The sequence below is a fragment of the Hippocampus comes genome, unplaced genomic scaffold, assembly GCF_001891065.2.
Source record: "Hippocampus comes isolate QL1 unplaced genomic scaffold, H_comes_QL1_v1.1 scaffold111, whole genome shotgun sequence".
Lineage (NCBI taxonomy): Eukaryota > Metazoa > Chordata > Actinopteri > Syngnathiformes > Syngnathidae > Hippocampus > Hippocampus comes.
Window position 1 is genome coordinate 586,271 of NW_017805698.1, and position 23,243 is coordinate 609,513.

Below are 23,243 nucleotides of genomic sequence, written 5' to 3' on the forward strand. Positions count from 1 at the left end.
CACACATACACACACACACACACACACACACACACACACACATACACACAAACAAGGCAGAGCGCTTATCCAGACGCCACTTTATGCAGGTGGAGGTCTTGGACACCACACAAGTTTCCATGCATGTCTGCAACATGAAGTACCTTCAGGCGGAGTCTTCTGATTTCAGTGAGCTCTTCACGTTTAGTCGTTTTGAACAAGAATAAAGAATTTCAAATGTGGATAATAGGAATTAGATTTCAGCATTAAAAAATACTGTATAACATGCATGGAGGATTGACAGGATTTGCATACTGTACATAAACATACATCGATATCTGTGTGTGTGTGTGTGTGTGTGTGTGTCTTTTTATCTTGTCAGCTGTTAACTTATTTTCCCTCTACATTTGTCACATGTTCATTATTTTAAAATTAGGAGAATCATTTTATTGGTTTATTTTTCTTGAAATCCTACAAGTTTCTCAGAAGCTTTTCTTTTTTTCCTTCCAGAATCAAGATCTGACTTTTTTATTAGTGTTCATTACTACCCATGGGACATATTTGAAGGTGTGTTCAAACTCTGCACAACTGTCCTTCTGTTTTATACCGAGAGCATACATTTAATTAAATAACTTTTTATGTCCTCCCTGATTCTTTAACAGGCCAGGGTCTTTGATAAGCCAAAACAAACAATAAGCTTCTTCCCGCGATCCACTATGGCAGTGAAAAGGAAACAAAAACTTCAGAGCTCGTAGATGACATCACAGCTAAACAATGTCTATTTTTAACGTGACTCAAGTTTTTCTCTTTCCCCGGAATTTCCAAAACAGGGCAAACATCGCATAGGGTGAGCGCGGTGGTGCAACACAGTAGGAAACAATGTCTAGAGTGGATTGTAAACTTTGGGTGCTGAGATTGCACATTCCGTCCCTCGTCTCAGGAAGGGTTCTTCTCGCTCATAAAAGCGTAAGAATGTGATGCTGGTAAGTGCTCATTTGCATTGGGTTTCACAACTTCTTAATGGAGTATTCTTAACAAATGCTCTCTGTTGTCACTTTTATGGTAACCTTGATAAAAAAAAAAAATGAGAGAACTCACAAATGAGAGAACTCTTTCACGAATGCAAATGCAATCGTCAGACAACATTTACAAAGTTGAAGTCCTTTTCAAATTGTGGGACTATGCAATCGACAAGACCAAAGTGTAATTGCACATCTACCACAGTAGGTGGCAATGGCGCTCGCTTTTATTTTATTCTTTATTTCAGGCATATTGATGCACTTAAAATGTTTTCCACGACAGACTAAAAAACAATGTTAATAAAGTTATTCTTCGTTATTAGTGGATCTATAATTATTTTATTTTCTTTCTTGTTTTCTTTATTCTCAAGAAGGATACAGTGCTATGAAGAGGTGTACTTACAACAATTTTACTGACAAATGAGACGATTTCTTGGAGAGTGGGGGGGGGGGTGTATAAAATGTTTTCTTCTTCCAAGGGGCGTAACAGAAAATAATTGAGAAACAGAGCTTCTGTGAGATGTTGCTATGCTGATCATTGTGAAAGACCACTATTTTTATTTAAGATTTAAGCCTACTTTTAGATTATTATCATATGTTTAGAATGTTATTTAGTTTTGTATGTTCACATGTGTTTCTATAACAAATGTGTTATTGTGTGTAAGATTGACTTTTTCTTCCTGTAAAATCACAACATAATCTGCAATAACTTTTTGTCAAATTGCAACTTTTCAAGAATTTTGCATCATTTTTTCTTGAATAAAATATTAGTTTTTCTTTTCATGGTTTTAACTTGTTGCTCAGTAAAAATATCTTTTTCTGATCAGATTTGAACTTTTTCTCACACAATTTTAACTTATGTCCCAAAATATATGATTTTTTTTCCTCTCAAGAGTCTGGAGTCTATCTTACCTTTTAGGCTTTTTCTGGTAAGTTTTCAAGCTTTACCTAAAAAAAGAAAATAACAATTAAAAATGGAATTATTTTTAAAGTTTTGTCTTATAATATTATAACTCTCCAAATTCCTGACAATTCTGATTCTGTGTGTTTGTGATGTTTTGAATGGACGACTGCTTTCTCAAAAATCCTTTTTTTCTAAAGACAATACTTTGCTCTCATTAGAATAAGACCGTTTCTATCAAATACAATTTTTTTATTTAAGATTAAAACTTATTTTCGCATAATAATGTGGCTTTTTTTCCTCATACATTTGTTGCCTTTTCTTTGGACAAAAAATATTTTTTTTTCTCATGATATTGTGACTTTTTCTCAAAACACAACTTTCCATCAAAAACGTAAACTTTTTTTTCCCAAAGCACAATTCTATTTTTCCTTTTCAGAATGGCCCTAATAAATACTCCTTCGCACTGTCCTCTCTTTGGGATAAGACAACATCCAATCTGCTGTGTGTGTGTGTGTGTGTGTGTGTGTGTGTGTGTGTGTGTGTGTGTGTGTGTGTGTGTGTGATGCTAACTTGCTTGCTTCACCACACTGACACCAGATGGCCCTTCCCATCATTGCTAATGGAGGAATTCAGCTGGCAGAACCCCTTCTTGTTCGTGGTCAGCATGCTTGTGTGTGTGTGTGTTTGTGTGTGTGTGCATGTGCGTGTGCGTGTGTGCGTATGTGTGACCTATTTGTATTCTGGGCAGAGCAGATGAGGCTCCAGGCCCGCTGCCCTGCACCCCTTCAGCCTGTTCCCCCGGGGAGGGCATCTGTGGGTCTGCACTGGTTAGATAGGGCAGACCCATCATGGCAGCACTTTAAAGAGCACCTCACTTGTCCCGTGAGAAGCGTTGTGTTTGGATTTGGGGTCTGTGTGTGTGGGGAGGGCTCGTGTGTTGGCGTGCTGAGGCGTCGCGGCTTCCCTGCTTCTGTCTCAAGTGGCATTGTTTCTTTTTTTTCTGCCAATAACAATGTTTCCAAAGTAAAGAGCTGATCGTGACCATGATCAGAAGCTATTGTGACAATTGATTAGACACTAATACACAAACAGAAATTTTAAATATTGCATGCAGTAAACAATAGAACACAAGCAAATGCTGGTTCTCATTAGTCATTTGTGTTCTCAGAGGTGACACATTTTCTTGCCATTTGAGTGACAATGTTGAAACGTCCCATTGTCTGAAGTGATCCTCCATGAACCAGGAAGTAGCCTGCTCGCGAGTGAACAGACAGAAAAACAGAAGATGGTTCTCAATTTTTTTTTTTGTTTGGCAGTCATCAATCATTTCGCCTGCCTCAAACTAACAAAAGTGATATGTCTATTGTTCTTGTCATCCTTCATTAAATAGGAAGTAGCCTGCTAGCTAAGAAATGGACAGAAAACAAAAACAAAGTATCAATTCCCACAATTGTTTTCTTATTTTCCCATCTGAGTCATGAATACTGTCCTCTACCATAAAGTGAAATATGGCACCGTCCTATTGTCTTAAATGATTCTCCATAAACCACAAAACAGTCAGTCACTAAGAAACTGACAGACAACCCAAATTATCTTAAGTATGTTAAAAACCCGACGAATTTGTCTCGTGTAGTTGGAGCCACTCGAACACTACAGCAACCAAGCCACGTTAACAAAATGTACATTTTGGGCATAAGCACATGAAGAGTCTTGAGTTAATGTCAGGTCAGTTGTGTATCAGGACTGATAAAACAACAAATCCGCGAATGATGCAGAGAGTCATCCGGCAAAACAACAAAAGATCTTCAATGCTCATTCCAAAGGGAATGACCAGCAACGGAAAAAGCTTGGCCCCCTCTGACTCTCCACTTAGTCCTTAGAACCTCCAGTAGCATCTGGTCCGCTGACCTGAGGCAGGTACGTAGAGGAGGAGGTACGTAGAGGTGGAGGATAAAATAAAATAATCTTAAAATGAACTCTCAAATGTACAGGGAGCCAGTAAAGGGAGGCTACAACTTGAGTTGTGTGCACCCTCCCATAAGCTCCAGTCAGGAGATGAGCAGCAGTATTTTGGACCAACTGGGGAGACTTGAGGGAGGACTGGCTGGCTCTAAAGTAAAGTGCATTTCAGAAACCCAGCTGAGATGTAACAAAGGCGTGGATTATTGTTTTCAAGGGCTTTTGTGAAAGGAGAGGCTTTACTTTAGCCCCCTGCCTAAAATAATACTTGGAAAAGAAAAGTTGGATTCAACAACAGCAGCAATTTTCCGGTCAATTTCAAAATCACTGTTTAATTTGTAACTCAAGTTCGAGACTGTTGACTTTAGATAAGGTGCTAGGTGGCCCAAGTCAACATGGTGGGATACACAAAGGCCACTGGGACCAAACACCATAACTACTGCTTTCGTTTTGTTTAAGTTCAAGAAATTTAAAACCATCCAGGCTTAGATTTCCGCCAGACAAGACAAAAGTGGCCTTAAGGTGCACAGATCTGACTGTCCAGGGCTGGCACTACATCGAGGCTAGGGGGTGCTGTAGAGCCAACAGAAATGTGTGTAGCCTCGAATTATGCCCCTTCCGCATTTTATTTAACATTCAAATATATGTAAAAATTTGGCCAAAAAACCAGGCCAAAAAATAAATAAAAATCGAAGCAGAAAGCACAACTCTGTAATTAATTAATCAGGAAGTACAGTAGCCTGCGCAATGACAGATGAATAAATTAAATATGACTATGCTAGATTGTTGTTGAATTGTTTTCTATTTTAATCACAAATTGCCCCTTCCGCATTTTATTTAATATTCAAATATATGTAAAAATTTGTTTCTTAGCCCCCCTTATGTATTGGTCAAGCCAACCCTTTAATTCCAGGAGAAAAAAACAATCCGAGAGCCATGCCTTGTGACTAGCAGTTAAAGCAAAACCAGGCCAAAAAATAAATAAAAATCGAAGCAGAAAGCACAACTCTGTAATTAATTAATCAGGAAGTACAGTAGCCTGCGCAATGACAGATGAATAAATTAAATATGACTATGCTAGATTGTTGTTGAATTGTTTTCTATTTTAATCACAAATAAGGAATCCCCCCCCCCCCAAAAAAATGGTCGGGTCAAAAACAAATATGACATTCCATGACTTTGTTTTCTTGTTTTGCTCTTTGAATCATGATGGACCCCACGCCCTAACGACAATGACAGGGTTATAGAAAAACAAACTACCGACAAAGTACGAACCGAAATCGCTGGTGACCAAGAACCAGGAAAACCAAATATGAACCTAAAGTGCTTACAAGTGGCAAGGTAAATTTAACACCCAAAAGTACACAAAACGAAATGGCAAACAGGTGCACTGCTGAAGAGGCACACCCTCCACTTCGGCTGGTGCTGAAAACAAACAAAAAAAAAAGGCAGAGTGGAACATGACAGACAAAATAAGAAATGGTACGGTGTTATGATCCTAAATAGGCTTTCATGAGCCATGAAGTAGCATGGTATCTTAAAAATAGCCAGACAAAATTAAAAAAAAAAAAAAACAGCTTCACCGTTTTGGTTACAGGAATAGATTTTCTGTTCTTATCTATTTGAGTCACGATGGAACCATTCCTCCTGCCAGGGTTACAAATGGTCTGCTCCCATCATCCGACATCAACCTCCAAACCCAGGAAGGAACCTCCTGGATAACAGACGAGTATACAGTAATCCATTGCTTTCATAACAGGTCAAAATGTTTATGTTCCCCCACTTCAATAATTAATGTGGCACTGACTCTTTTAAGTTCAACTCCCGCCTTTGACTCTTCCCTTCTTCTCTCGATCGATGTCCATCGGGAGGTACGCATTTTTAGAGCTGGACAACCTTTTTTTTCATTTAAAAGTTTAAGTATTTTAATACACTGCTTTGCCAGATAATTTGTGTAGGGGCACGCTGTATCACTCTATTTGACTGGAGGACATCATTTTCTGCCTTTTTTGTCAGGCTTCGTGATTGAGACGATTACATTTGCTGACTTACTCTTGACTTCACAGATTTGCATTGCCACACAAAAGCACCACAAATTGAACATGTTTAAGTGCAAGAATGCACCTACTGGTCTGTGGGTTATGAGAGCCCGAAAGGAGCAGCGGCGATGTAATCACAGCATCATCATCAGCGACGTCCGCAGAGAGCAAGCGGGCCAATAATGGCCCTGTAATTGAATAACTTATCCGCAGCTATTTCCCAGGAGGCTGAGCGGCGAGCCACATCCCACAAGAGAGTATGAGGAGTGGGTTGGGGGGGGCATACGGGGCTAAACAGTGCAGATCAGGAGCCTCCAAGTAGCACAATGAGAGGCGGGATGAGAAAATTCAACACACATTTGCAAAATATGTTATGATCAACAATGCATCATTTGATGGTTATGCGCTTCATTTTTGTCTCTCGACGTCATTGAATTTCTGAGTGTGTGTGTGTGCGTATGTGTGTGTGTGTGTGTGTGTGTGTGTGTGTGTGTGTGTACAACTCCTTTCTTATGCAAGTCTGTGAAGGCCTACTTTATCCCCAAGCCTTAGGGTGTGGATAAATCCTACCTCAGACCTCCCAAATTCTGGCTCCCTTCTTCAGCCTGCCTTTGGGCTCTCTGCAAGGGGTAGCAATGTACTTTTGTTACTCATTTCTCTCACTGTGGAGAATACCACCATGGAAGAAAACGCGCATGACATACAGTAGTTGGTGTGTATTGCTGTATTTTATGTGATCTTTTTTTATTTTTTTTAATTATTTATTTTTGTGTATTTTATTATATTTTAATAGTATTTTTTTCATGTTATAATTTAGTTTTTACACGAAAGTAACTTCATGGTGAGCACTCATATAAAAGGCTAAAAAAAAAACATGATCATGTAATTATTCTTTTTTTTCATTTTTTTCCCTCATTGTAACTATTGTTTTTTTTCTTGTAATATTACAACACATTTCCTCATAAGAATAGGGCCCATGGCCCTAATGAACCTGGCTAATCTTAATTTTAGTCTTAGACAATGTTCTTCTGTGTTTGTTTCTTTCAAGGCCAAAGATAACGCATGTAACACACCACTGAAGAAGTCACAACACCTGGAATATGCAGACAATTTATAACGTAACACTTTTTAACAGACTTTCAAGGTTTGGTGGTTCGGCATTTCTTTCTTGCTAACTAGTAGAACTTCTCAGCAGTACGACTTGGGTCGATAGTTGTATGCCCACAAGCACAGTGCAAGTCAATTGAATTTTTATTAGCTGCATATCTTATTGCGAAGGCGAAGAATGAAGAGGAAAAAAAAAAGCAAGGTGTAGGCAGAGGTAATACATTGATTTACCCTTCATAGATGGTTGCACTACATTTACCCAGCAGAGTGCTCAAATGAGTGCCCTGCAGCTCTCTCCCAATTAGTTTCAACCGAGATGAGGTGTAAAGCCAGTCGCTGGCCTCATTACCTCACCGTTCCTCCCCTCCATCTCTCCAACTGTTTTTTACTTTCACTTCATCCACTCTCCACATCTTTTTTTCCATTGCACTCTCGCAAAAAAAAAAAAAAAAAAAGCCTATTTGGGCACATTATTTCTCTCCATTTCAACTTTGAAGTAAAATGGGTGTGAGGGAGAGAGAGTGAGAAAGAGTAAATTCATCACAGACAACATGTGTTGGCTAGTGGCTACAGACATTTGGCTGGCTTGAAGAAATGCTGCGACTCATCATCACTGGTGCGGGGACGCAGACTCAAGTCTGAGGCTCATTTTTGATGAGAGGCCATGCAAAGGTCCAGAATCCCCTTTTCCATTTGGTGGTATCTACTCGGCTCTACATAGACGAAAGTCAGGGTAACTAGGGTGTACCCCACCTCAAACACCAAAAATGGACATATGATTCCTTCCCTCACAGCATCAGTGTTACAATAGTTTCGGGTTTTTCATTATAGTTGGTTAATATTGCATTTTGACTTTAGTGTTTTTAACCAGTTATTTTTTTTTAATTAGTTTTTAAAGTGCCTTTGGTAGTTGTTATTCAATTCTTTCCCCCAAATGCTTAATTTTAGTTTTTATTAGTTTTAAAATTACCTTATTTTAATAAATGGGGTATTTGTTGAGTGCAAGATTTAAAAAAAAGTCAACTACAATTCCCAAGTAAACGACCAATTCCCAAAGCCCTGCTCAACCTTCCTTTTTCGTTATGGTCAGACAATAAGACCGAAATATATTTCAAATAAACCATGAATGCTAATATTGTCGATGAAATTAATTGATACTGATGAAACGTAAGTACATTTCATTATAATTATAGTTAGTTTTATAATGTACAATGAAGTTTCAGTTGTTTTTTTAAAAAAAAAATAACACTCATTTTTATTCAATTTCAGCACCATTTTTTTTGTTGGGGGGGGGGTATCCTCACTCTGCCCATCCCAGCTGTCTTCGGGCAATAGGCGGGGGACACCCTGAAACAGTTGCCAGCCAATTGCAGGGCACACAGACCAACAACCACCCGCGCTCACAATCACACCTAGGGACAATTTGGAGTGTTCAATCAGCCTGCCATGCATGTTTTTGAAATGTGGGAGGAAACCGGAGTACCCGGAGAAAATCCACGCAGGCACGAGGAGAACATGTAAACTCCACACAAGAAGGCCGGAGCCTGTATCGAACCCGCGACCTCTGCACTGTGAGTTCGATGCGCTAACCACTCAACCACTGGGCCGCCTAAAAACTTTTTATGTAGTACCAAAATCATATCTTTATCCACGGTGTCCATTCGCCAGAGGCTGAGCTGCACAGTATTTGTTCACAAAGAAGATGTGTGCCTAGAGCGGAAGGTCTTTCTGTACTTTACCTACAATGTTCAGAGTTGAAAAATCTATAATAGTGAAATGTCATCTATTAAGTTGCTCCTGTCCCATTTTCTGATAAATGACGATCTTTCTAGATGCTGAATAATCTCCCTTGGAAGGAAATATAAAAACCTCCACCCCGCCTTAAACCATTCCTCCTTCCTCCCTTGCATGGAGAGAATGTGGGTGAGGTGTCAGTCCTGCAAACAAAAGCTGCCCTGTCCACCCCAGCCCCAGATGTTCCCTATTGATCCCCCTGTGGGATCTGGCTGAATGTAACCGCTGCGCAATCTCTCCCTTGCCGCTTGCAAGTCGTACATGGACATGCGGTCATGACAACGCTGGTTGTTTTGTTTTAGACTCCCCCTCACCCCCGCGCCTTCCCTTTCTCCCTTTTCACGAACATGTCCTCGAAAGCCTCTTTTGGCTGCATGCACTTGAACATGTAGCCAGCCTGGCCCTTGTGATGCTGCGCTGGGTTTTTCACCGCACAGAGGCTCTCTACCTTTCCGGGAGACCCATTGCCAAGGCGTGAGGAGGGAAGAGGGAGGGGGAGGAAGTGGGGCTTTGTAAAGTGGAGGTCTGGCAGCAAGAAAACGGCAAAAGACAAAGAGAGTGAGAAGAAACAGGCCGGGAAAGGGAGATCTCATTTGAGGTGCTGGTGAAAAAGGGGGCTGGTGGATAGTTCGTTTCATAGGGACGGTAAAAAGTGCAAGACAAGCTAGCACAGGCCGAGCTCATCATTCCCAGCACATTTAACAGTCTTGTTCCTCACTGATAAAAAACAGATAACAGAGTGAGGCGTAAATTCTCATCCTCTTTTTTGCATATCACAGTTTGGCATGTACAGTCATATCTCGGTTTTCGACCATAATCCGTTCCAGAAGGCTGTTCGAAAACCGACTTGCTTGAAAACTGAAACCACGTTCATTTAAAAAAATATCTCTATCGAACACGTCTGCTCACAATAGAACGCTACACGAGGAAGCGTCACTTCCTCGTGTAAGGAAGGCGAGAGGAGTCAAGTGTGCTCAGTTTGGTCGAGAACCGATTTTCGGTTATAATCCGAGGCATAAAAAAACTCGAAATTTTGGGTCGAAAACCGATTTTCAGAGACGTTCGAAAACCGAGGTTTGACTGTATCACTGTCCGCATCGGCCTGAATTTAGTCTTCAAGCTTCATGCAATATTTGTCCAAAAATGTTGACAAATATTTTTCAAATCTGAACAAAGGAAGAAAAAATACAATGGACTCCTGTTTTTTGCCGGGATAGGGACCGAGCTGGCCCGTGAATAGGGAAAACCCACATATAATTAACACCTATTATAATTGCACAGCAATGTTATTTTTATTTTATTTCTTTTTTAACGCCAAAGTTTCTTCAATATGCACAAGTGCTTTGTTTTCCGCAAAAACTTGGTTTGGGTTTGCCGTCCCACCCCCCCAAAAAAATTAAAAGATTTGTGAACAAGTGAATTTGCAGGCACCGAACTGTGAAAAGGTTCCAAGCACTGACTGAAGTGGGTTTTCGTCAGTGTAATTATCACTAACCGGGTCAAGAACTGACGGAACTCTCAGTCCGTCACTGACTGATGCCTGTTTTGGTGATGATTGACAGAAACACGCACCGCCTGTCTCATGTGGTTGTCCGCGGGGCTGAATACAAGCAGGGTTGCTTCCATTGACTTCACATGAAAACACTTTGTGCTTCTTTTACAGAATGTGGCAGTATACACCAAAAAGATGGAGTCTGTCAATGAAGAAAGAAGAAGAAGAAGGAGAAAAAGACCAGGAGCATTTAGAGACAGGAGTAGGAGTGCCAGAAACTTGGATTGGATTCTAATCTTTTCTGCTTAAGGTAAGATTTTAAATTTACATTTTTGGGCATTTTAGGTGCTCTCGCCGTACTTTACAGATTACTAGATTGGCAAATAAGTGTATGTGAAATGTAAGTGGCGGCACGGTCGTCGACTGGTTAGCACGTCTGCCTCACAGTGCAGTGCAGGTCATGGGTTCGATTCCGGACCCTGGCCTTCCTGTGGGGAATTTGCATGTTCTCCCCGTGCCTGTGTGGGTTTTCTCCGGGTACTCCAGTTTCCTCCCGCAATCCAAACACATGCACGGTAGATTAATGGAACACTCTAAATTGTCCCTAGGTTGTGAGTGTTAATGGTTGTTTGTATATGTTTACCTTGTGACTGGCTGTCAACCAGTTCAGTGTGTACAGAATGACGGACCAGCAAAAATTTGTAAATTGACCACCTCTGGTGACTGCCATTGAGCACACTTCTTAAACAATTATTTTGCAGCTCTAATAATATCGCAAAAATGTAGAGCAAGGCTGCAGCATGTATGAAATGCAGGTTTTCCTCCACTTCCAGGTTTGTGCTCTGCGTGCCGTTCTCATCATTTCTGTCCAATGGGCGCACCGATCATCACAATGCTTTGATGTGTTGACGGAATTTAATTCACTTGCAAAAAGTACATTGTGAATAGGAACCACACCAGACAAAAAAATTACTGTCCACTTTTGGTATGGATCAAACAAGCGGAATACACCCCAAGAGCGGCATTGTGGTAATGTCAGGTGGATCAAACAAGCGGACCAAAGCTTTGTTCTGGTGTGAATACACCCCAAGAGCGGCATTGTGGTAATGTCAGATGGTGCATCCAATAAGACAGACGGTGGCAAAGTGATTTCAGAGGTCTAAAAGGATTAGACCAACCAGCAGGTAAAGCCCCCTTGTTACTTCCTGGTAGGCTGCTATGCAGACTTTTCCAAATATGGGAAAGCCTGCACCAGGGTGCTGTCGCCCTTGCGTACTGCCCCGTGGCAAACACCAACAAGTCCTTTACCTTGTTCAGGGTCACAGGGTATTGACGACTATTCCAGCTGACTTAGGGGTGAAGGCGCACTACATCCTGGAGAGGTCGCAATCAATTACAAGGCACATATAGACACAATCTTGATTTGTTCATAATGTATTCACGTAGTGCTCATTATAATGAGCCTTAGTAGTAAGAGTTGCATTTTACCACAAACTAACAACTACAATACAAATTTGACTGGCTGATGATTCACTCCTCCACTGGAAATGACACATTGCACTTTTGCATCAGTCTGCCAAGTAACAGACTAACAGAAATGGTGATGTAATCAACTTCCTCTGTTGGGGTATAATAAATGATGTGCCGTTCAAAGAGGTCATCATAAACATGTTTCCTTGTTTTTGCTTGAAGGTACATTCCAAGTACCAACAGGTGTTACAGTCGCGCACACTTGTATCTGCACATTTGCATGTAATATCTGACGCTTCGCATTCATATTGGTTAATCTGATTTGTCAGAGACATATCTTTTTTTTCACCCAGCGAGCTTCTGCGACATCAATGAGATGAGTCTTTATCTGCATGCTTGCAGCTTGGGCCTTCTCTATATATTTATATACATGGGCGCCGGGTGGTGGGAGGCATGTGGGCGAAGGTGCATGGCATCCGGCCTAATGCGCAGCCCGGGGAGGAATGCTCGTGCTTCATATTCACCACAAGAAAGAAAAGATGGAAAAAAAAAAAAAAAAACTTGCCACAGTTGCGGCTCTCACATTTGGGTTGTCAGCGAATGAGTCACAGGCTTTGCGAGATGTTCCTCGGGACATGCTCTTCTAATTAGAGTGTGAATACAAACACAACCATGTTCTGTCATCTGCGGACATCGATCTTAGCTTTTACGTGGACCGCAATGGTCACAAAAGATCAAAATCAAAGTCCTTCGTTCACAAAAAAGCTAGTGAGCGCCAATGTGAATGGGTATGAAGACACAATGTAGAAACCTGACTTACATGCGACAAGCAAATGACACCGAGCCAATCGACAGTAAATGCGTGAAGCTGACAGAGAAGTCTACAGATGGATTTAAAGGCAACAGACTGGTCACAGCAGATTTATAATAATGTCCTTTGCTTTCAGAAAATTGTGCAGTACCAGCTTCTAATTGGAGTCCCAACAAGCAAAGACAGGAAATAGAAACCTGTTTCACAAGTGATGAGCATGTGACTGGCTAGCTCGAAATGCAAACATAGCAGGCCACATCTTTCCTCATCTGTTCTTCTTGTCTGTCACAAAAGATCCAAATTAAAGTCCTTTGTTCACAAAAATTTGCTCAGGCTAAAAGTTCCATCAAGCCCACGGGAACAAAGACAGGAACCAGAAACCTGCTTGAAAAATGTCAAGCACACGACAGCTTATCCAGTCGACAGGTAACGCCAGTTGCTAGCTCAGCAATCGTGACATTCACTCTGGTTACTTTTTCACAAAAAGTTGGTGAATTACAATCATGGCACTGAAAGACTGGACTTGTCTGCCTAGACTGTGAATCGTCTGGTGCCGGATGAAATGAGGTCTCGTGAGGCCCACTGACGGCTCGCGTGATGATGGTTTGAATGGTGGGGGGGACTTTTGAAGTTTAGGGTATACTTTTCACCCACTGACTGAGGATATTCCCACTGCCGCAGCGCATCCTGCCGTTATTCTATTATTCAGTGGAGCAGGACCGTTCCTCTTCATGCCAAAATGCTCCCATAAACACACAAAAAGTCTTCCCTCTGCTGGGGGGCATTCCACAAGTGTTCACGCACGCACGCGCACACACACACACTCACACACACACACGCACGCACGCATGCACAATCCAAGCAAGCCCACCTCCCCATGGCCTCTAAAAATAAAAGCCATACATTCAGAATCTTCATGGTCACTGGATTAGGTACAGCTGGGGCTTTTATGTGACACTTATTACTAACAGAAGTGGTAAAAATACTCACACTGTACTTACATAAGTACCAGTACAGATAATTGTGTAAAAAAAGGCTCTGGTAAAAGTAGAAGAATAAATGTTTACTGTCAAATACATACAACACCTACTGTATTTTGAGGACTTAACGCTCCATACAAAGTGTCAGGAATTGTAGGTTCCTTCTTTTAGCATTGTACGTAGTGCTTGCACTGAGAAGAAGGAAGAAAAAGTACTGTTGCATGTCACGTTTCATTTGTTTTTGTTTTTATTTTTTTGTTTTTTTAAACCAAAAGCTAACTCGCATGGCCTTGACTTTTATGCCATGAAAATAACACTGTCTCAAAAATATGGCAACAACATCAAACAGTTTATGTACAGTTCATAAATGTTTTCTGATGACAACAGTGAGCAATATTTCCAATTTGATAACAATTTGCAGCAAAGCTGAGTTGAACCAGCTTAGTTTTTAAGTGGTGTCAAAGTGCCAGATATTATACTGACTGGTTACTTTACAGAAACAAAGAAGTGCACATTATTATCTTCGTAACTACTCATTTTATGAATATTACGCTGGTTTACACAAGATTATGGCCTCTGTGCGTTGGTGCTATGGCATCCTATCAATAACACTAAAACTATGATGGTCAATAGTGTTCTGAGAGCTGCAGTGCCCTGTCTCACTGGGCCTCATTAACGGGGTGTGTTTCCTCAAATCAGTACGACGGCAGTGGAACATTAGGAGGTAATGTTTCTTTATTTTCCAATAATAAGACATAATAAACTACTTCTTATTTTCAGATTTTCTTGCACATAGGCCCACCATTCAACTCACAAGTAAGCTAACAAGCTAAAATTCACATTGCCTTGTTTGGCTTTGTTATCAGACTGACTTCACTCACCATTTGGATTCTTGTGCAGTGGTTCATATTTGCTAATCAGACATTTTTGGAATGGACAAAAACCTTCTTTGTTAAGTTTAATATCAGGAAAGAAAAATGATGAATGTAACACAAGGTGGAAGAGTAATAAAACTCGAATGACTGAATAGCGTGCAGACCTCCCTCAAGGCTGGATCAGCACCACATTGTACACCTTCACCAATTCTTGAAGTTGTCTTTGAATTTCAGGCCAATCGAATTTCAAGCGTGACTGGTGTGACCTGTTGAGCTTAATAACAGGGGTCCCATCTGGTGAAAATTCACAGCCCAGTGATGGGATTATACTTTACTGCTTTGAGAAATTTCACGTCAATCAAATTTATAGGATGATAGGTGTTAACATTTTTTTTTTTAATTGGTGCTTAATCATTTGTTGTGTATGAGAAATATCACGTCAGCCGGAAAGAACTGTTGTAATTCTTTTTAAATGCTAATTAAAATTATGGTTTCACCTTCCTCTCCTGGTTAAAATGGTATAGACTAGGGAATTATTCCAAGATCATATAAAGCTGCGAGGGTGGGAGAAATTTCAACAGTGAGCATTGGGGAGTCAACAGTAATTCACATTTTTCAGCCACATAACAGAATCTTGGCATATTTCTCCTTGCAATCAGTGTGAAAGAAGGTGTGTATTGCCGCGCGTGTGTGTGTGTGTGTGTGTGTGTGTGTGTGTGTGTGTGTGTGTGTGTGTGTGTGTGTGTGTGTGTGTGTGTGTGTGCGTGTGTGTGTGTGTGCGCGCGCAGAGAAACTCTGAGGGTGTTCCTGAGTGAACTGGGCACATCAATTATTCAGTGCGATCACCTACCATCCTCGGTGTCTCCATCGCAGCCCGCCTTCATTCACGCTGCAGCTGGACCTGCGGTCGAGGTGGAGTAGGGGAGGAGGCGGCAGGGGGGCGACGGTGGTTGAGCCCTCTAGATATCCCGACTGGAGCCGGAGGAGCTTCTGCAATGGTAGGATTCATTAGTGTGGCCCCCAGAGCTCAGACATAGGGGAGGATAACAAGACCCCAGGGTGGTTAGTGTGGGCCCTTGCTGCTCAAAAGAAAAAACACGCACACAAATGTATTCCCCTTCATCCACACAAATCCACAAATATTACAGAGTCAGCAAAAAGTGGCACAAACGACTCTTTCACCAACTTCTTTGTTGACAAGTGGAAAACTGATGGGAGTGCAAGAATGTCAGCAAATCAACTGGTTGAATCGGATGAGAGGGTGGATGGGGAAAGGAACATTTTGAATTTCAATCTCGGTCAGAGCCAATTTCTGTTTTTTGAGAAATTTCAAGTCAATCGGATCGATGGAGTGACCTGCTGCATTCAGAATTTGGGGAATGTTTTGTAAATTCACTTTTGATAGCGTGCTTTGGGTGAGAACTTTCAAATGACTCACTCTCAATGGGTTGGAGATGAAACTTTCTAGATTTGGGCCTTTCTGTCCCTGGCCGAATTCTTTGGTCCAGAGAGTGTTAACCTAAACTACAAGAATGAAGAAATTGCTCAACGTTATAATAATAATAATAATGCATTTTATTTAAAAGCGCCTTTCATGCCACCCAAGGACACTGTACAGACAATAAAAAATACAATGTAAAAATTGTTAAGCAAGATATTATAAAAACAAGACATAAAATCATAAGATATAGGAGATGGAAGGGCTATGTATTGTAAGCAATCCTGAACAGGTGTGTTTTTAGACGGGACTTGAAAGTGGAGAGAGGTGTGCAGTTTTGAAGGTCCGGAGGTAGATTGTTCCAAAGCTTTGGGGCAGCGCGACTGAAGGCTCTGGCTCCCATGGTGCTCAGGCGGGCAGGAGGCACTGACAGGCGGAGGGAAGACGAGGATCTGAGGGAGCGAGTGGGGGTATGCACCTGGAGAAGGTCGGACAGGTAGGGAGGGGCCAGGTTGTGAATGGCCATATATGTATAAAGGAGCAGTTTGTAGTTGATGCGATGTTGAACAGGGAGCCAGTGAAGCTGTTGGAGAACGGGGGTGATGTGCTGCTGGGAGGATGTTTTTGTGATGATGCGAGCGGAGGCGTTTTGAACCAGCTGGATTTTATGGAGGGACTTTTGAGGTAGGCCGAAGAGGAGAGCGTTACAGTAATCAAGGCGGGATGTGACAAGACTGTGGACCAGAATGGCAGTGGTACGGGGGGTGAGGGAAGGGCGAAGTCTGGTAATGTTGCGGAGGTGGAAATAGGCAGTGCGGGTGATGGTGTTGATATGTGAGTGGAAGGTGAGCATGCTATCCAGGATGACACCCAGACTCTTGAACTTGGGGGAAGGGGACACTAAGGAGCTGTCGATGTTGAGGGAGAAACTGTTTACTTTAGATAAAGTGGATTTGGTGCCAAGAAGGAGGATTTCAGTTTTATTAGCATTTAATTTTAGAAAGTTTGTTGTGAACCATGTTTTGAGTTCAGAGAGGCAAGAGGTGAGGGAGGGGGGACACACACACACACACACACACACACACACACTCACACGTGTGTGTGTGTGTGTGTGTGTGTGTGTGTGTGTATTTATTTATTTTAAAACATTTGTATCACTTGTCCTAATGATGATGAATAGCCAAAAGCCAAGTGTGGTGCCCCGTCCCCAAATCGTTTGTGAAATCCCACGAAAAAGTTTACTCCTGAATTCAGCAGTTTAAAGTTTCCGAAGAGCAATGTGACAGATTAAAAAAAAATAAAAAGAGCCAATATACTCAACACTCTTGGATGAGTGTGTTGAACCATCTCCAGTATCATTTTTCATCTGTTGGCTGTCCAATCAGTTACACCTCCAATGTATGCCGAGAAGCATTTAAAACAGCCATAATGAACCCAAACGACTCCTGCAAGTCCACTGCCTGCACTGACGTATGTGTCTTTTGGGGGCCTTGGATGTCTGATCGACCCCCCTCTCCTCTCATACCGCGGTTTCCCAGAAAGACCCCCGAGTGGTGCCGCGAGGCGGAGCAGTGAAGTTAAAGCTGCGGTCGGTGAAATAGTTGGCTGCTGAGAGAATGGGGTGGCCCTGAGTCAAGGTTGAGGCTGTCTGGGCTATGGAGTGGAAATCTTGGCAGAGGTTGGAAAGGGGCTGAGGGGAGAAAGCATGCAGATGAAGAAAAAGAAAAAAAGGGAGGGGGTTCTAAAAGAAACTGACAAAAAAAGTGGCTTGCTTCGAAGGTGTCGAGAATTCTGATGAGGGAAGGCCATTGCTGCTGCTTCTCAACTTTGCTGAAGTGTTTGTCAAGTCGGAAGGAGTAAATGTGATTCTTGGATGCCACAACATAGAAATACAATTCTTGAATTCGCGAATTAGGATGACCAAAAACATTCACATGCACGAGAGCACCGTTGTGCAAACAATACATCTCAAACGGCTAAAACCTCTGTCATGTGCATGCCAGGCCACTAATTGGCCATGTTGCACAAATGGACTCGATACACAGCAACCAACAACATATTTCTGATGGAAAATACAGAGGCGTACAAGCTTTAGGCTTTTGTTTATTCCCATTTTTATTTTAACACGTTAACCAATGAGCCAGTACTGCAAAAGAGATATAAAGTTTATACATTCACTGAGACAATTTAACTCTTGCAAAACCGAATTGACGAAGCTAGTCTGTCAGGCGATCTCTTTTGAGTCTCGAAGCTTCGCTCACCCCACCGTCCACGTGAGGCACTCCGCTACGAAGCTTCGTGGGAACATTTATCCTCACCCTGCAGCTAGTAGTACATGCTTGTCATTATTATTTTATTATTGATTGTCTTTTATAATAATAATACATTTATTTTGAAAGCGCTTTTCATCGTACTCAATGACACTTTACAAGAGTTTAAAACACGGGATAAAAATGTACACTTTCAAGCAAAGTACCGTATTTTCCAGACTATAAGTCGCAGTTTTTTTTTCATAGTTTGGCTGGGGGTGCGACTTATACTCTGGAGCGATTTATGTGTGAAATTATTAACACATGATTATGTCATTTCACGTTATTTTCACATTAAACCACAAGAGGGCGCTCTCGGCCTGTGTTGATAAATTGACGATGAGTCTGACGTAAGCGACGTAAAAGAGGAAGCAGCGCATCGTCTACCTCCCAAGTTGGGGAAGTTGTTTAAAAGTGACACCGAGGATGAAGATTTCATTGCCTTTAGTGATTTGGAGTGAAACTGATAGTTTGGTAAACTTGTTAGCATGTTCTTTATGCTAGAGTTATCTGAATAACTCTTAATATGTTACGTCATTACTGACATTACCAGGCATGTCAGTCATGTAACGTTAATATACCGTACACTTATTCAGCCTGTTGTTCTCTATTTTATTTTTATTTTAAATTGCCTTTCAAGATGACATGTATATTTTTGGTGTTGGATTTTATCAAATAAATTTCCCCCAAAAATGCGACTTATACTCCAGTGCGACTTATCTATGTATTTTCCTTCTTCATTTTTTTGGCTGGTGCGATTTATAATCCGGCGCGACGTGTAATCCGAAAAATACGGTATACATGATTTTAAAGAACACATTTTGAAGAAGAAGAAAAAAAAAAAGCAAAAATGGGTAAAAGAGATTAAAAGGTGTTAAAAGCATTTAAGAACAGCTGAGTTTTAAGAAATAATTAGAAGGACTGGAAGTCAGTACAGTTGCGGATGTGTTGTGGCAGAGCGTTCCAGAGGGTGGGGGCGGTGACAGAGAAGGCTCGGTCCCCCCAGGTTTTGAGCTTGGTCACGGGGATGGTGAGGTGGTTTGTCTTTGAGGAGCGGAGGTTGCGGAAAGGAGTGTATGGGTGAGGAAGGTCGGAGAGGTAGGAGGGGGCCTGAATGTGAAGGGCTTTATCGGTGAGTAGGAGGAGTTTAAACTGAATACGCTCAGGAACGGGGAGCCAGTGGAGGTTTTTCAGGACGGGGGTGATGTGAAAATAAGCCATGGAAGTCAGTGTTCACACGCACCTCCATGTACATGTGCATGCACTGTGATACAGCAAATTGCTCATGAAATGAACAATTGATCGCGTTGCAGGCACTAGGATAACTGGAGCAAATAATACGTCATTTGTAGTAACAATGTCATTTCAGCAGATTGCCAGTATATTTTAAAGAGTTTGACTCGAGCACAATTTGTTGGGCTAGTGACCAGAAGTTAGCACGCCTCCGTAGCCCAAATGCGGAAATGGCGTGTGCATTGTTGTCTGTTTAAGAGGGAGGAAATTTCATCTGTGCTGTACAGCACATTTGACAATAAAGTTGTACTTGATACTTGATATAGTTGCTCATTCTCCCAGATTTTGTCGACCGCAGGTACTGCTTTAAAATTACACACGGACACATACAATCAGGGTGGAAGACTGTCTCGTCGTGCCCACTTCACATCGGTGATCTGTGATAGTCTTGGACAATTTAAGTCATACACCTATCGGTGTGTGCTTGTAGTTCCTGATATACACACTATGCACGTGTTGATCTTCCGCATGGACTCCAGGGAGTCTGTTTCTGCTTCTGCCATGTAGAGCACGCGTCTCTCCTGCGCTAAATTAAAAGGGATGAGAGGAGCAGCTTTCAATGCCCAGGAAGCAAGTTGACTGTGTTCACTCCCACGACGGCGCAAACTCCACTCATGCATATAATACACCGCGCTTTGGCCTACACTTGCACCGGACAAGAAAAATTGTACTTAAACACGAAAATGTTCAACCAAATCAGAATAATTCCATCTATAAAAGTCTCCTAGCTTAATGCTAACATCATGGACAGGTTAACGGAAATTTGCATTGATTTTACGGCAATTATAAACTATTCAGCAGATGATTCACACACACACGGAGAAGCAACATATTCAAACATAATACTACAATGCCCAGTGGCAAATTCTCTCTACTCTGTGGTAACACTGACTTTGTCTTCTTCTTCTTGCTTTCCATTACATGCTGCATGCAGGCCTCTGGCGCTGCTAAGCATGTTGCTATACTACTACGTTGAAGGCAAGCAACCTTCTTTTCAGATTTGCCCTTGTACTGTAAAAACATATGAAGACAGTTGCTTAAAAATATACTTTAGAAGTTATTGAACTGCAATATAGTGGGAGTTTACTGTACATTGGTAATGCTACGGATATTTCTGAAAATTGAATTTATCCACTGGCTGCTACGAAAAGGTCATCTACAGTTGAATGTATCTTTCAAAGGAAATGTTCGTGCATCAATCAAGTTTTCTGCTTTTGATTGGCCAGCGACATACTTGGAAGTGTTCTCTGAATTATTTTAAAATGGTTTTGGCATCAGTCTGCCTCTCGAGGGCCTTTCTAGTCCAAGCCAGCCTCTCGTCACTGCTTTTTTGGGGGGAAGATCAGACCCGCCAACCAAATTCTCGTCACAAAACGCATCAAAGTTGACAGCCGCGAGTTTCGTGACAAACGATTTGATCCCTGTCCTTTGCCGCATGGGCCAGTGTATGCATTGACCGACTGTGTCACGCATCGCCATAGTCATAATATTGCCTTTTGCTTTATATTCTTATTAATTTTGGACACGCTACAAAAGAAACCCCCCCTACTGTGTTTTCCAGGCACATATAATGACTGGAATGGAAGAGGAGTACATGGCCAAGCCGAGTTTCTTTAAGAAGGGGGTTGGTGCAGTACATGGATTAGTCCTCCAAAAGAGAAACAGCAGCCAAGACATCTGCGTGACTATCACAGGCTTGATCCCCCTCAAGGACAACGCTGGCACTAAAGTACCTGGACGATGTGGTCACATTGCCAATACAGGCCTCTGCTATGCGTAACACATGTTCCGTGTCATAGACATAAAAAAAGAATGCAATTGTTATGTGACATGAAAAAATATGAATTGTACAAGAATAAGGCTGTCATATTAAAAGAAAAAACTTGTAATACGGGAAAAATTTAATTTTAAGATATTTAAGCTGTGAACTTGTGAATATCACAGCGGAAAATGCTTGACTATTTTGAGGACAAAAGGTGTAATGTTTCAAGACCAAAGTGGTTAATTTGTGAGGATAAAGTTTCTTTAACAGAATAAAAGAAAGAGAAAAAAAAATTGTAATTTTCTGAGAATAATCTTGTATTCACAAAGTTGTTATTTTAAAAGAATAAACACCATAATGATACACGAATAAAGTCGATATATTAAAAAAAGTGATTTTCATGTCATGATCCTGTCTTGTTTGTATTGCGTTATTCAGTCTCCGGCTGGAGTATGGGTGTTTCCCTCATTGGCCGCACCTGTCTCGAATCTGCTTTGTTACCTCTCTGCTTCATAACCACGCCACGCAGACGTCTGGCTGTCGGATTATTTAGCCTTGCTCACAACATCTGCAAGACATTTTCTAGACGTTCCTCGACATTTTTGCCCCATAGCTTTTGCCTCGTTTGTAAAATATCTCCGGTAGTCAAAAGCATTTTTTTCTAAGTGAGTCTACAGCAATAAAGATGGAAGATTACAGGGAAAACCTTTCCAACTGCCTTTACAGCAGCTCCTATACTTTTTGTTCTTCTACTTTCTTTCTTTCATAACTTTGCTGCTGTAAACTGGGAATTTCTCCATTGTGAGGCGAATAAAGTTTTCTTATTCTTATTATTCTTCAGAACAAAAAGCCATAGCATTCAAGAAAAAAATTAAATTGCATAGCGTAGATTTAATTGGCAGTTCTTTTTTTCAGAATTAGTTGAGAATAATGTTTAGGGGATTTTTGAGAATCAAGTAATTTTTTTGAGGAATACTGGAAGTTTTTGACAAAAAAGTTGTGATTGCTTGAAATAAATTGGATTTTTTTTTCGTTCTGAAAGTTTGCCACACTCAGCAGCAATGTCTGAAGACGGCGGGTCTTAATGAAAGAAAAAAAAAATTTGCATGAAAAGCGCACTCATCTGTGAGATTTGACAAGCATTGCCAATCTTACTGCAAAAACGTAAGACAGGATGTAACCTCTCATTATGCGTTCACTTCACATAGGTTCCTCCGTCACTCAACCCAGGCACTGCTCTCACCCGAGGCGAGGATGGGGTTGGTGACGGGGATACAGGGAGAGCCAGGCTGCATTGTTTCTCGCTCGCAACAATGCTGTAAAAGGGAAGCATTATTTCATCACCGTTTGACCATGGTGATATTAAATACACAGTTACTACTTACCTGTTAACAAATGTATTTAGTAACATAATTCAAGTACTCTAATATGAAAATAACTGGAATACTTTATTACTTTTGGATTACTCCATACCAAAAATTTTAAACTACTAGAAAAGTCTCTCGCTCTCTCTCTCTCTCTTGATAGATAGATAGATAGATAGATAGATAGATAGATAGATAGATAGATAGATATTTTTCTATGTACTACTATTTATTTATTGCTACTCTGGTGATAATGAGTACAAATAAGTGTGCTATAATCGGGTTGAATCATTTGGATTGCGGATGTATCGTTATCGAAATTCTCTGAATAGACACCTGATACTGAGCGCTTGAGTAAAAAAAACTTCCGATCGGTCACTATTTGAGGAAATGATCGGGAACATTTATCATCAGCTATTAAGTATGTCAAGCAATTTACTTCGAAAGAGACTTCATAAAGACCTACTTACGGTATGTGCCTTCATTTTGTCATTAAGATGAATTCAGTATTTACTGAGAAATTAAAGCTGTGTATCCACACTTTTAACCCATCCAGTGAAGTTTCTTTAACACACACACACACACACACACACACACACACACACACACACACAGACGCACATAGATCAGACATCGACGACTGCAGCC

The 23,243-nt window shown here is 41.2% G+C and overlaps 1 protein-coding gene across 1 annotated transcript in view; it reads right to left on the reverse strand.

The window, feature by feature from the left end:
- The window catches only part of klf12b (Kruppel like factor 12b), an 89,128-nt gene that overhangs the window by 55,946 nt on the left and 9,939 nt on the right, over positions 1–23,243 (reverse strand). The window contains exon 2 of the mRNA XM_019882338.1: positions 15,280–15,419. Coding sequence (XP_019737897.1) covers positions 15,280–15,313 — 34 coding nt within the window. The 5' untranslated portion in view covers positions 15,314–15,419. The remainder of the gene's footprint in view (positions 1–15,279; positions 15,420–23,243) is intronic.